We start from the raw sequence: 13,134 nt of genomic DNA on the forward strand, positions 1-13,134 counted from the left end.
AGTGACGGGGCAGGTGGCCCCACTCGGTGGGGGGGGCTCTGGCCCGGGAGAGGTGGCCCGCCGCCCCCCCGCCCCCCCCCCAGAGGTAGCCGTGCACATCCCGGGCGCGCCGCCAGAGTGAGGAAGGGAGGGAGGCAGCGCTACTGCTCGGGCGGCGGGCCTGTCTGTCTGTCTGTCCTCACTCTCTGTCTGTCCCTCCCGCCTCCTCCTCTCCCACTCCCTCTCGCCTCTCTGAGCCCAGGGCAACTCTCGGGGAATGAAGATGGACTCCGGGGAGCGGGGTGGGATCGGAAGACCCCTCCCCACCCCCCACCCCCGCCCCCGGGGGCGAAAGCGGAGTTCCAGGGGGTACAGCGTAGATAGGCAGGAGATGGGAGAGGAAGCAGCCGGCCCCGTGAGGTGGGGGGGCGTCCCACCGCCCCGCACCCGTCCCCCAGGCATCCCGGCCCCTCCCGCCTCGGGATCCCCCAGCTCCGGCCGGTCCCCCCGAGAAGCCGGCAGGGCCGCCGAGGTCCCCGGGTGAGAGGGAGGCTGAGGTTGGGGCTGTGGGAAGCCGGCGAGCAGGGGGGCTGACTCCCCTTTTCCTCCCTCCCCCCCAGGGGTCTATTATTAGCAGTCCCCGCCCCCACCAACGGATGCCACCGCCTCCGCCACCTGAGGAGTACAAGAGCCAGCGGCCCGTCTCCAACTCCTCCTCCTTCCTGGGCTCCTTGTTTGGCAGCAAGCGCGGGAAGGGGCCCTTCCAGACGCCGCCCAGTCAGGCCTCGGCCTCCTCCTCCTCGGCCTCTTCTTCCCACCACCCCCACCACGCCCATCCCCACCACCTCCACGGGCCCGGCCCGCTGGGGGACGGCCAGTCCAAAATCCAGGCGCTGCACGCCCAGTACTGCCACGGCCAGGGGCCTGCCCCGCCCCCCTACCACCAGCCTCCGCTGCCTCCCCCGCCCCAGCAGCCCGCCCCCCTGCCCCAGCAGTCGGTCATCCCCCCGCCCCCCGCCTCCGCGCCCCCCGTGGGGCCCCATCGCTACCACGGGCAGGGCCCCCCGGGGCCCCAGCACTTCACGCTGGGGCGGGTGGGGCGGGCGGCCAAGCGCGGGGGGGCCGCCCCGGCCTCCTCCCACCCCCAGTTTGCTCTGCACGGGCGCCATCCTCTCAATCAGCCCACCTCCCCCCTGCCCCTGTACAGCCCCGCCCCCCAGCACGCCCTGAGCCATACCTACCCTCAGCACCTCCACCAGGCCCCCGGCCCGCCCCCCGGGCACTCCGTACACAAGCAGGGGCCCAAGCACTTTATCTTCAGCCACCACCCCCAACTGATGCAGCAGCAGCACAGCGGGCACCCGGGGCAACGCCAGGTGGGCGGCCCTTACGCCGCCCACGCCCACTCGCACCCCCACCACCCCCAGTCCCCGCTCTCTCCCCACTCGCCCATCCCCCCCCACCCTTCTTACCCGCCCTTGCCCCCGCCCTCGCCTCACACCCCCCTCACTCCTCACACCCCCCTCACTCCCCACTCTCCGGTGCCCCCGACCTCTCCTCACGCCCCGCACGCCCCTCTGCATGGCGCGGGGCCGCCGGGACTGGCCAATCCACCCACCGCCAACCCCAAGCCCAAACCGGTCAACAGAATCAGTACCGTAGTCTGAGCGGCCCCCCGGGTCACCCTTTGACCTATGGGAAGAAGACCTCTGACCTCTGAAATTGTTCCTTTTCCAAATATACATTCGGGGATTTTATATAAATATATATAATATATTTATTTATATAAAAATCTCTGAATTTTATACATATAGATGTATATATATAAAATCTCCCAGGACACACCGCTCGTCACGGCCTCGACCGTTGGGCCGGACGGTCGGGCGTGGCTAAACTCGGCCCCCACAGGGTTCCCGTTTCTCCCCCCTCCCCGCCCTACCCGACTTGCCCGCTGTCCTCTATTCTAAGCCAGTTTGAGATGAGGAGCAGTTTTTCCTGCCCCTTCTTCTCTCCTCTCCTCTGTGAAATTTTACTCAGATCCAGCCCAGGGTCCCCTCGTCCCCTTGAAGGTCTACAGGGCAGGGCGACCAGAGCCGAACGAGATTCTTCAGGAGCAGACGGGGACACTTCGACACACTCGATGGGATGAGAAACTGGACGGAACACGTGGCTGGGCGGGAGCACGCCTTCAGCCCTCTGCCCTCTCTGCCCTTCTTTTCGGTGTTGCTTGACTCTACAACCAGCAGGGACCTCCTCTGCCCTCGCCCCACCCTCCGTGTTTGTCTGTTGGTTTGTTTTCTTCCCCCTCGGGGAGGCCCAAAACGTGGCGATGCCGGGGAGTGGAGGAAGGGCCGGCTTCCAGCGTAGCTGCTGCGGAAGGCCGAGGGAATCCGAGGGAGGGGAGGTGGTGTGTGCCCGAGGCCAGGTTGGGGTTCAGGGAGCAGCCGCCCCCGCCGTACCGTGACCTCCCCAGCCCTGAAAGCTGTGCAAGCCCCCTGATTGTAAATTTGGCTTATCTCTGGGAAGTGGGGGATAGGGCGTCTACTGTGTGAGATGTATCCTGCCCAGGATACGTAAATAAGTATATGCAGTAGAACGGGCACTCTCGGCAACCATCTCAGGTTGGTTTAAAAAAAAAAAAAGGATTTGTGTGGACGTGAATGTGTACGCATACAGACGCTCCCTCCCGCCCCCAGCACCCACCCACCCACTCACGCTTGGCCCCAGCCAGGACGGGGGACGGACGGACGGACACGCCGCTCTCCCTCACGCCCCACCTTCCAGCCCCCTTCTGGCCTAGCCAGCCTAGCGACGTACGTGCATTTGTGCTTACGTTCAAAAGCCGCTTCCTCCAGCGGGTGGCGAGAACAAATGGTCCAACCGCCTCCCCGCCGTTCCCTTTGCCTCCACTCAATTCTCCTTTCCCACCAGCTGCTGCAGCCACAGGTTTGGGGAGACTGCCTTCGGGACTGGTTTCAGAAGTTGATGCAAAGAATGCCAGAAGTCCCTTTGACTTCTTCCTTTATACCCCTTTCTTCCTCCCCTTCATCCCTCTGTTCGGTTTCCTAGGAAGGAACAGCAGCCATTGACTCTGGGCCTCGCCTCCTGATCCCTCAATACTTTCGGTGGGCAGGCCGGGAGCTGCCATTTTGCACATGGTCAGGAAGACAGTGGGGGGCAGGAAGTAGGATAAGGGGTAGAGTTGGTATTCTTCCTTTCCTGGAAGGGCTGAGGAAGCAGTGTGGGGCCAGGTTGTCCCTCAGCAATTTTTTGCTAACACATTAAGGGCTACCTGACTGAAGGAGGGGAGAGGGAGGAGGCTGGCCTTGCGAGGGCTGAATTTGGAACTTGGTTTAACTGAAGCCCTTCTCTTCCTCTCCTTCAGCCGACCTCAGTGAGGCCCTTAGGGTTTAGGGGATGGCCCGATGACCCCTCCGTTGCCATTCCCTCTTCTCGGGTGGCTTTCTCCCCTGCTCCCCACTGCGTGTGAGCCCCCGAGCAGGGAGATGGAACCCCCTCCTATGCCCAACGAGAGGGCCCCATCATCACCCCAACCCCATTCTGTCCTAACCAAACGAATGCCAATGCACTTTAGACTCCCTGGGCATACACTCCCCCCGCTCCGACCGGCCATATACCTCCCTCCCCCCCAACCAGGCTACACCCTCCCCCCCCCGCCCAACTTCTACACCTCTCCGTTTCTGCTCCCTGCAGGGGCCCCCACGTGACTGGGCATTAGCTTTGCCCTGGGCAGCTGAGGCTAAGGAAGTCAAGAGGAAGGAGATGATGCAAGGAAGGGGTGATCATTTGGGGAAAGAGGGGTGGCAGGGGGAGTTTTGAAGGTGCCTGGTTGGGATTTTGGAAGTGGAATGTACTGATGAGTGAAGAGCGAGGCGAGGCCCGAGTCCATGGAATCTGCTCCGGTGGTGGTGGGGGGTGTACCTTGGAAGTAAAAGCTGCCCTCCAATACTTCCCCCACCCCAGGCCTGAGGTTTGCAAGGGTCCGGCTGGGCAGAGACTACAGATGGCCCACCCTGCTCCATTGAGGCTTCCTGTGCCGAGGAAAAGGCGACTGTGACCTGCCCTTGCCGGCTAGGCCTCCCGCCCCACCCCCTCCCGCCCCAACCCTCGGTTCACCTCCTCCCTTTTTATTTATTATAAATATATTTTTTACAGTCTGGGTCCTCCCCCCGACCCCTCTCTTGCTGCTTATCCCCTTGCACCGTCCCCCAGCCTGAGCCAGGTCCCTCAGCCTTGCATGTCCACCACCTCGTGGTTGCTGTACAGACCCTGGCTGTATATAGTATAAATATGTCATTTGGGGCTGCCGGACCGGAGGGCAGTGCCCACCAGAGTGCGCGTGGGGACTCGCTCACTACCCTCCTCCCCGCTAACTACCCTCTCTCCCTAGCCGTAGCTGGGTTTTGATACCACGGGGTGTGGACGGAAGGGATTTAAGCTGTTGCGATTGAGGTTTTTTCTTCTCTTTGTACATAAAAATGTATATTTGATGCCTCATAAATGCCCAGATGTCTTTGGCGTGTGCTCACCTAGGCCTCTGCCTGCTCCTTCCCCTTGAGGGGTCGTGAAGCTGGAGGGTGGGCTAATGGGGAGGTTGGCCAGGTGGGAGCCAGGAGGTGAGCAGGAGGAAGACCAGAGAGACCAGGATGAGAATATCCAAACTCTCTGCCACTCTCCTCAAAACTAGACCCCTTTCCTCAACCCCCCACCCCCAGCGTACACCTGCACCCCGCCCCCCTGGCTAGGATTGAACCAGAGACCCCTGCCTCAGGTCAGTCGGGTGCCTCTCCAAATTCCTATATCCTCACTTCCTCCTCCTCTGATAAGGTCCTGAGCTTAGCATCGAGTTGGGAGGTTAAAGGGGAACTCTGGGTGATGGGGAGAGCCGGGAAAATGGGGCTGTAGCCTCAAGAACTCTGGCTCCAACCTGCAGACTGAGGACGTTGTTTCTCTCGGGGCCAGCCGGGCAGTAAGGTAATAGCCCCAGCTCTGCCCTCGGTTGACCTCAAGATGCTAAGCACCCCTTGATCTGGCACGAAAGGTCGAAATAGAGTGGCCCCCACCCCTTCATCATACACCATGGCCTTCGTTTTCCTGGCTTGTGGTTTCATCTTTGAATGAAAGGACTATAGCATTTCCCTGATCCCCCTCTTTGCTCATGACTGTGTCCAACCTGGTTATCTTGTATCTACCCCAACGCTCAGAACGGTGCTTGCCCAGAGTAAGTGCTTAACAATTGCCCTAATCCACTTACATTCTTCTGCCATTGAGTGGAATTGGTGACCCCTAGAAAACCTCATCTTTCCACCTCTTTCTAGGCCGCTATCTTGTCCTCTCCTCTCTGCCTTCCCTTCCAACCAATTCCCACAACACTCCCTTTGCTCCAATTTATTTCCCAGCCTCGTCCTTTCCATCTCTCTAGAGCTGCTCCCCTCAGCTCCAACATCTCCAATTCCCACCTTCCTGCAGTTCCCTCCCCACCTAATTCCTGAGGCAGCTGCCCAGGCCTCTGGCTCAGCCTCATTCCTTTCCTGTTTGTGTCTGTTTAGTGCCTCCTCAACTTCCCATCGCTGTGAGGAGGAGATTTTCAGGCGGGAATTCCCCATTTCCATCTGTGGGAGCTAAGATCTGCCCGGTACAAGGCTAGTTCTAATCCTAGCCCAAGCTATAACCTAGGATCCCTAGCATCCAAGCCTGGCCCGGGCCTGATCTGCAATTCCAGAGGACAATCACACCTGGACCCAGAATAGTCATTCATTGAGTAGTATTTATTGAGCGCTTACTATGTGCAGAGCATTGTACTAAGCGCTTGGAACGTACAATTCGGCAACAGATAGACAATCCCTGCCCAGTAACGGGCTCACACTCTAAACGAGGTATATTCCTGCCCGTTCGGTGGGCCTCCTTCCCTTCTCGAAGGGTCCCTCGATTTGGCCGGCCACCAATGGGGACCGACTCCCTAGCCAGCTCCTCTCAGATCTCCCGGTCCTAGAGGAGGCCTGGGGGCATCCAAACCACAGGTTGTTCAACCTTGAGACCCGCGGGCCAAGCCGTGTCTATGCAAGGCTCTTCTCCCAGCAATTACAAATATCTGGGGATATAAAGATGTCCTAATGGAGAGGGGACGTGAACGCATGTATGTGTGTGTTCGCATGCATGGGCGTGGAACTGGTGTGTTTAGAGAAAACACTTTGCCCTCTGTCTTAAAAATGAGGAGAAAATGGATTTTGATGAGTTCCACCCCGGCCAGTCAGGACCTCGAAATTGAACACAAACACCCCCAAAAAGTTCCTGTTAACAGCAGGGGTCGGTCCAGAATTTAAGGAGGAGCCCAGGAAAAGCTGGATGTCATCAAAAAGCTGATGACTCAATCATTTCTCGAAGATACTACAAAACAGCTGAGCTCCCCTCCCCTCAGAGAGGTAGGCCCAAGGCTGTCCGCACTGAGTGTAAACACAGGGTGTGAATGCTAGCTCGAAGGAGAAATCAATCAATTAAACAATGGTATTTACTGATCCCTTATTAGATGTAGAGCATTATATCAAGCACTTGGGAGAGTACAACAGGGTTAGGGGACCTGTTCCCTGCCCACAACAAGTTTACAATCTAGAGAAAGGCATGGGACTATTGCTGGGGGTTGTATTACAGAGATCAGAAGGGGGCCCTCGTATCAGTTGGTGCTGGAGAGCTTGGGCTGGTGAGCTGTTGAGCAGAATCACTCTTGGTGAAGCTTGATTCTCCCTAAAAACATGGGACCTATTAATTGGTGAACCCCATCTATTATAACTGCCTGATTATTTGAATCTTGGGGATCACTCCTGAATGGGGAGTCCGTTTCTGGCATCGCAGTTGGAATTGGTAAGTATAATTTTGGGAGTCCCTAACTCTCAGCTCAGACCACCGTGGAAACTATGGTTGTTAAGACTGGTTTTGCCATCTAGAGAGTCCTCTCAACCTGAACTTTTCTCTTCCCTCTCCAAATGGGTACCTCACTACAGAGGCTTTTATCACCTTCCCAGCTCTATCTGGACAGAGGTGGAGCAAGAACTTGGAGAGGTCCTAAAGAGCAAAGACAAACAGCAAATAATTGGAAGCCTACTCTGGGCAGGGACTGTATTCGAAGGTGAGGACATTTAGCGATGAAGCATCCTGGCTCCAGTCCCACCTGAGGCAGATGGAGGTATTATGTGATGTCCAATTAGAGTTGGTAGCGAAATAGAGAGAGGTGCGCTCTCGGAGATGTGAGCAGAGATTGCCAATCATCAGTGGTATTTATTGAGCACCTACTGTGTGCACTGTACTCACTGCTTGGGAGAGTACAACAGAGTTGGTAGACACATTCCCTTGACGATGAGTTTATAATCTAGAATCCTAGTGACTGAGGGGGCCTGCGGGGACTTAGGCGGGGAAAGGGATGAGCTGAGGATCAGTTGCAGAGGAATCAGGCAGTAGCAGACCCTCTCTCCTTTATCTTCCCTTTTCCTTCAGGTCCCAGCACAGCAGGATGGAGGTAATAATGATGATGATGATAATAATAATAATAACTCTGGTATTTGTTAAGCATTTACTCTATGCCAAGCACTGGGGTAGATACATGATCAAACAGTTCCTGTGCCATGTAGGACTCCCCATCTAAGGGGGAGGGAGATCAGGTATGGAATCCCCATTTTACAGATGAGGAAACTGAGGTACCAAGGAGTAACTTAGCCAAGGTCACACAGCAGGTAAGCGGCAGAGCCGGGATTGGAACCCAGGCCCTCTGACTCTCAGGACTGTGCTCTTTCCACTAGGCTAGGCTGCTTCTTGTTAAGAGGTTCCTTCTCACGTCCCTGCACCTCTTCACATTCTCTGCCTGGTGACAGTGAAGCTGGAGAGAGCGGAGGAAGATCAGCAGGGACCAAATGAGGCAGCTGGGATGGGGAAGACCCAGATGACTGCAGACCCCCTAACCGACAGGGAGAGATGCGTCTGGGCAGGCAGGACTTGGGTGGGCTCTCCACCTCATAATCATTGAGACGGGCTCACTAGAGGATGTTGGGACGCAGGAAGATCAGACCCAGGAGGGCAGGGGCCTCTTGGTTCTCTTCTAGGCCCATGTGGTAGTCCCCGGCTAGAAGGTCATCGTAGCAGGTCAGACCTGTGGAACCAGGCTAGGATCCGTTCAATGGCCTGGTTTTGCAGGGAGGCATTCAGTGAATGTTCTAACTGCCAGGGGAGTCTCCCATCTTAAGGGACCCCTTTGTAAGATGATTGAATGCTTGGCATGCCCATGCGCGTGTGCACCCCCTGCCCCGCCCAACCTCTTCCAGACAGAGTTATGTTGCCAGTTGCCGCCCGAGTATTGGAAGTCATCTAGTTTTAGTCACCTCTCTCCTACCTCACCACATTGATCTCCTGCTACAACCCAACCTACTTGTTGGTCCTCAATCTCACTGCTGTCCCCTTGCCCACCTCTTCCCTCTGGCCTGGAACTCCCTCCTTCTTCCTATCAAATAGATCACCACTCTCCCACCTGCAAAGCCCTCCTAAAATCCGGCCGTCCCCGACTAACCTCTCGTTTCCCATATCTACCCCCCCAACCTCGTATTGTTTGTGCGCTTGAATTTACCTCTTAAACACTTTATGGTCACCCCAACAGGATTTACGTATATATCCTTACATTCTGCCATTCCCCTTATCTGTAACTTATTTTAATGTTTTTCTCCCCCTCTAGACTGTAAGGTCTTTGAGGGAAGATTGTCTAACGACTCTATTTTACTTTCCCAAGCAGTTAGTACAGTGCTCGGCACTTAGTAAGCGTTCAATAAATATCACTGATGAATTGATGGGTTGATTTAGCTGTGACTCCCAATCCCAGGCAACAGGTGAAGCAGGAGGTGGTGGAAAGAGCATAGCTGTGGTGCCAAGGATGGGAGGAAACATGGCCTAGTGGAAAGAGCATGGGCCTCGGGGTCAAGAGACGCAGGTTCTAATCCTGACTCTGCCACTTGCCTGTATGTGACCTTGGACAAGTCACTTAGCTTCTCTATTGCCTCAGTTTTCTCATTTGTAAACGGGAAGCATTTCACAGCACAACTTCCCTTTGTTCTCTGGTCTTCTGAAAGGAGTAGCTGAGAACAAGATGAAGCCACCTCCTTGATCTAATCAAGACCCCTGGCCTGCTGTTCAGTGGGGTTTAATCACCTTGATAATAAGGCAGAGGCTGATTCTCCTTCTTAGACTCTAAGTCCCATTTGAACTGATTAACTTGTGCTTGGCACAAAGAAAACACTGAATGCTATATTAATATTAATTATTAATGTTTATCTCGGTACAGTATAGAGCTTGGTACATCCTGAGGGCTTTAATATCAGTAACGTTAATAATAATCAATGAGTCTGGGGCAATATCAGTTGCTGAGGTTCAAAAGTTTCATCAGGAAACTCTGGGCTGAGATCGGCATCCTTGACTTGGACCAAGGAAGGAATCGGATTTTTTTGTTTGTTGATGGTATTTGTTAACCACTGTACTGTAAGCCAGGCATTGTACTAAGCAATGGGCTGGATGCAAGCTTATCGGGTTGGACCCAATCCCTAACCCACATGGGACTCGCAGTTTTAAGCCCCACTTTTCAGATAAGTGAGGCACAAAGTTAAGTGACTTGCCCAAGGTCACACAGCAGACAAGTGGTGGAGCCAAGATTAGAACCCACGTCCTTCTGACTCTCAAGCCGGTGCTTTTCCCACTAGGCCACGCTGTTTCTCTCTGTTGTTTCTGTAGCCATGCTGTGCTCAGTCAGATATGGAGAGAAGGAAGCTTTAAGAGTACGAAAGTGGTCCATCTTTAGGCACGCTTGGCAATAGCAATTGAAAAACTACAGTGCTCTGCACACACTATGTGCTCAATAAATGCACCTGATTGGCAAAGCCCACAAATTTCCGAGACTTTGGGGTAACAATCCAATAGGAGACAGAGAGATTCTTGAGGTTGGATACCTCTTGGAACCGTCGAAGAAAAGCTCTACGGACTCCACGTTGCGTTTGAGCAGGCTTTTAAGAGACAAGTTTATTACTACAAGCGCTTCTTCTAGTCCTAGTAGGGAGTGGTGGTTGACAGGCATGGTTTCTTCTGGGAGTCAAGGCCCGCTCGACTCCGAACAACCCAGAGCTTCTTTATATACAACACAGCATCTGATTTAATCGGCGACTATGATACAGGATCATAATACTAATAATAATGTTGGTATTTGTTAAGCGCTTACTATGTGCCGAGGATAAATACATCAGGATAGACAGCAACAACTCCTTGGGACAAGGTTTTCCCATCCAGCCTGTGCCTTGTTATCCAGGTGACACTGAACAGCAGACCAGGGGTCCTGATTAGATCAAGGGGGTAGCTTCATCTTCTTCTCAGCTACTCCTTTCAGAAGACCAGAGAACAAAGGGAAGATGTGTTGTGAAGTGCATGCCTTGGTACCCAGAGGCATGAAGCAGGACTAGAACTGAAACAGCTCTAGGGAGAAGGGGGGCAAAAGCCGGACCTCGACCCTTGCGCTTCTGAAAGGACACAACTCCAAAGAATGTTGGCATTTGTTAAGCGCTTACTATGTGCAGAGCATTGTTCTAAGCTCTGGGGGTAGATACAGGATAATCAGGTTGTGCCACATGAGGCTCACAGTCTTAATCCCCGTTTTACAGATGAGGGAACTGAGGCACAGAGAAGTTAAGTGACTTGCCCACAGTCACACAGCTGACAAGTGGCAGAGCCGGGATTCGTACCCATGACCTCTGCCTCCCCAACCCCGGGCTCTTTTCACTAAGCCACGCTGCTTCTCTAATGCCCTGTGCCCCCCGTTAACATCAACAAAGCCACTGGGCTGAAGCTAAAATATTTGAGGGCAGAGGGGCAAGCTGGAGGTGCCTGGCCCATTACAGGGAGATTGAAAGCCAAGGAGATTGAAAGCAGTCAGTCACCCCTTAGGGCCTGTAACCCTGGGACAAGGTAACCCCCAAAGAGGGGAGTGGGGGCCCTGGGAGCTGCGAGAGGTCAGTTCAACTTTTCCGAATGAAAACTGAGCTGAGAGCGCCATAGCAGCAATCTGGCTTCCACCGCCCCCCACCCCCCAACACCACAGAAATTGCCCTCTCTGAGATAATCAATGACCTCCTCCTTGCCAAACCCAACAGCCTCTACTCCACCCCAATCTTCTTAGATCTCTCAGCTGGCTTTGACAATGTGGAGTGCCCCCTTCTCCTGGAAACACTCTCTAACCTCGGCTTTATTAATTCTTTCCTCTCCTGGTTCTCCTCCTATCTCTCTGGCCGCTCATTCTCCGTCTCTTCTGTGGGCTCCCCCTCCGCCTCCCCCTAACTGTGGGAGTCCTTTAAGGTTCAGTTCTTGGTCCCCTTCTAGTCTCCATCCACACCCACTCCCTCGGAGAACTCATTTGCTCCCGCATCTCTACCACTTCAGCCCTGGCCTTTCTCCTTCTCTGCAGTCATGCATTTTCTCATGCCTTCAGGACATTTTTTTTTCCTATGGTATTTGTTAAGTGCTTACTGTGTACCAGGCACTGTACTAAATGCTGGGGTACATGCACGATAATCAGGTTGGACACAGTCCATACCCCATGGAGCTCACAGTCTTAATCTCCATTTTACAGATGAGGTAATTGAGGCACAGAGAAGTTGAGCGACTTGCCCGAGGTCACACAGCAGAAAAGCGACAGAGCCGGGATTAGAATCCAGGTCCTCTGACTCCCCGGCCCGTGTTCGTTCAACTAGGCCAAGCTGCTTCTCTTATTTGGATGTCCCGCTGACACCTCAAACTTAGCATGCCCAAAAGAGAACTCGTTGTTTTCCTTCCCCCCAACAAAACGCTTTCCTTCCCAAGACTTTCCCATCACTGTAGACAACACCGCCATCCTTCCTGTCTCACAAGCCTGTAACCTTGGTATCATCCTTGACTTATCTCTCACTCAACCTTCAGAGTCTGTTAGAGAAACAGCGTGGCTCAGTGGAAAGAGCCTGGGCTTGGGAGTCAGAGGTCATGGGTTCGAATCCCGGCTCTGCCACTTGTCAGCTGTGTGACTGTGGGCAAGTCACTTCACTTCTCTGTGCCTCAGTTACCTCACCTGTAAAATGGGGATTAACTGTGAGCCTCACGTGGGACAAACTAATTACCCTGTATCTACCCCAGCGCTTAGAACAGTGCTCTGCACATAGTAAGCACTTAACAAATACCAACATTATTATTATGATTAGACTGTAAGCCCGTCAAACGGCAGGGACTGTCTCTATCCGTTGCCGACCTGCTCATCCCAAGCGCTTAGTACAGTGCTCTGCACATAGTAAGCGCTCAATAAATACTATTGAATGAATATCACGAAATCCTGTCAGTTCTACCTTCACAATACCCCTAAGATTGGCCTCTTCCTCTCCATCCAAATCGCCACCTCGCTGGTCCAAGCACTTATCATATCCCACCTCGACTATCGCGGCGGCCTCCTCTCTGATCCCTCCCGGCCTCCAATCTCTCCCCACTCCAACCTATACTTCGTTCTGCTGCCAGGATCATTCTTCTGTAAAACCGTTCTGCACCCATCTCCCCCACTCCTCCAAAACATCCATTCATGGCCCATCCACCTCCGAAACAAACAGAAATTCCTCACCATCAGCTTTAAGGCCCTCAATCAGTACTCCCCCCTACCTAACCTCCCTGCTCTCCTACCACAACCCAGCCTGCACACTTTGCTCCTCTAATGCCAACCTACTCACTGTACGTCTATCTCGTCGCCGAACCTCTTGCCCACGTCCTGCCTCTGGCCTGCGACGCCCTCCCTCTTCCCACCTACAAAGCCTTGTTGAAGGAAAATCTCCTCCAAGAGGCCTTCCCTGACCGAGTCGTCATTTCCTTCCCTCCCACTCCCTTCTGAGTCACTCTATTCGTTTCCTTTATCCCCCCGCCCCGCAACTCCACAGCAGTTATGTACGTATCCATAATTTATTTATATTAACGTCTATCTCCCCCTCTAGACTGTAAGCTCACTGTGGGCCGGGAATGTGTCTGTTATATTGTTATATGGTACCCTCCCAAGTGCTTAGTACAGTGCTCTGCACATAGTAAGCGCTCAATAAATGATTGATTGACCCACCC

At 54.1% G+C, this 13,134-nt stretch overlaps 1 protein-coding gene across 8 annotated transcripts in view; it reads left to right on the forward strand.

Annotated features, from left to right (window-relative positions):
* IQSEC2 (IQ motif and Sec7 domain ArfGEF 2) overlaps positions 1 to 4,528 on the forward strand; it is a 105,877-nt gene extending 101,349 nt beyond the window's left edge. For 7 of the 8 annotated variants that reach the window (XM_029067004.2, XM_039912335.1, XM_029067002.2 and 4 more), the window contains one exon: positions 600 to 4,528. In XM_029067004.2, the coding sequence (XP_028922837.1) occupies positions 600 to 1,646 (1,047 nt within the window). In that variant the 3' untranslated portion in view covers positions 1,647 to 4,528. The remainder of the gene's footprint in view (positions 1 to 599) is intronic. The other variant, XM_029067010.2, reaches the window with a different exon arrangement.
* Positions 4,529 to 13,134: the final 8,606 nt, after the last annotated feature.

Source organism: Ornithorhynchus anatinus, chromosome 6 (assembly GCF_004115215.2).
Source record: "Ornithorhynchus anatinus isolate Pmale09 chromosome 6, mOrnAna1.pri.v4, whole genome shotgun sequence".
NCBI lineage: Eukaryota > Metazoa > Chordata > Mammalia > Monotremata > Ornithorhynchidae > Ornithorhynchus > Ornithorhynchus anatinus.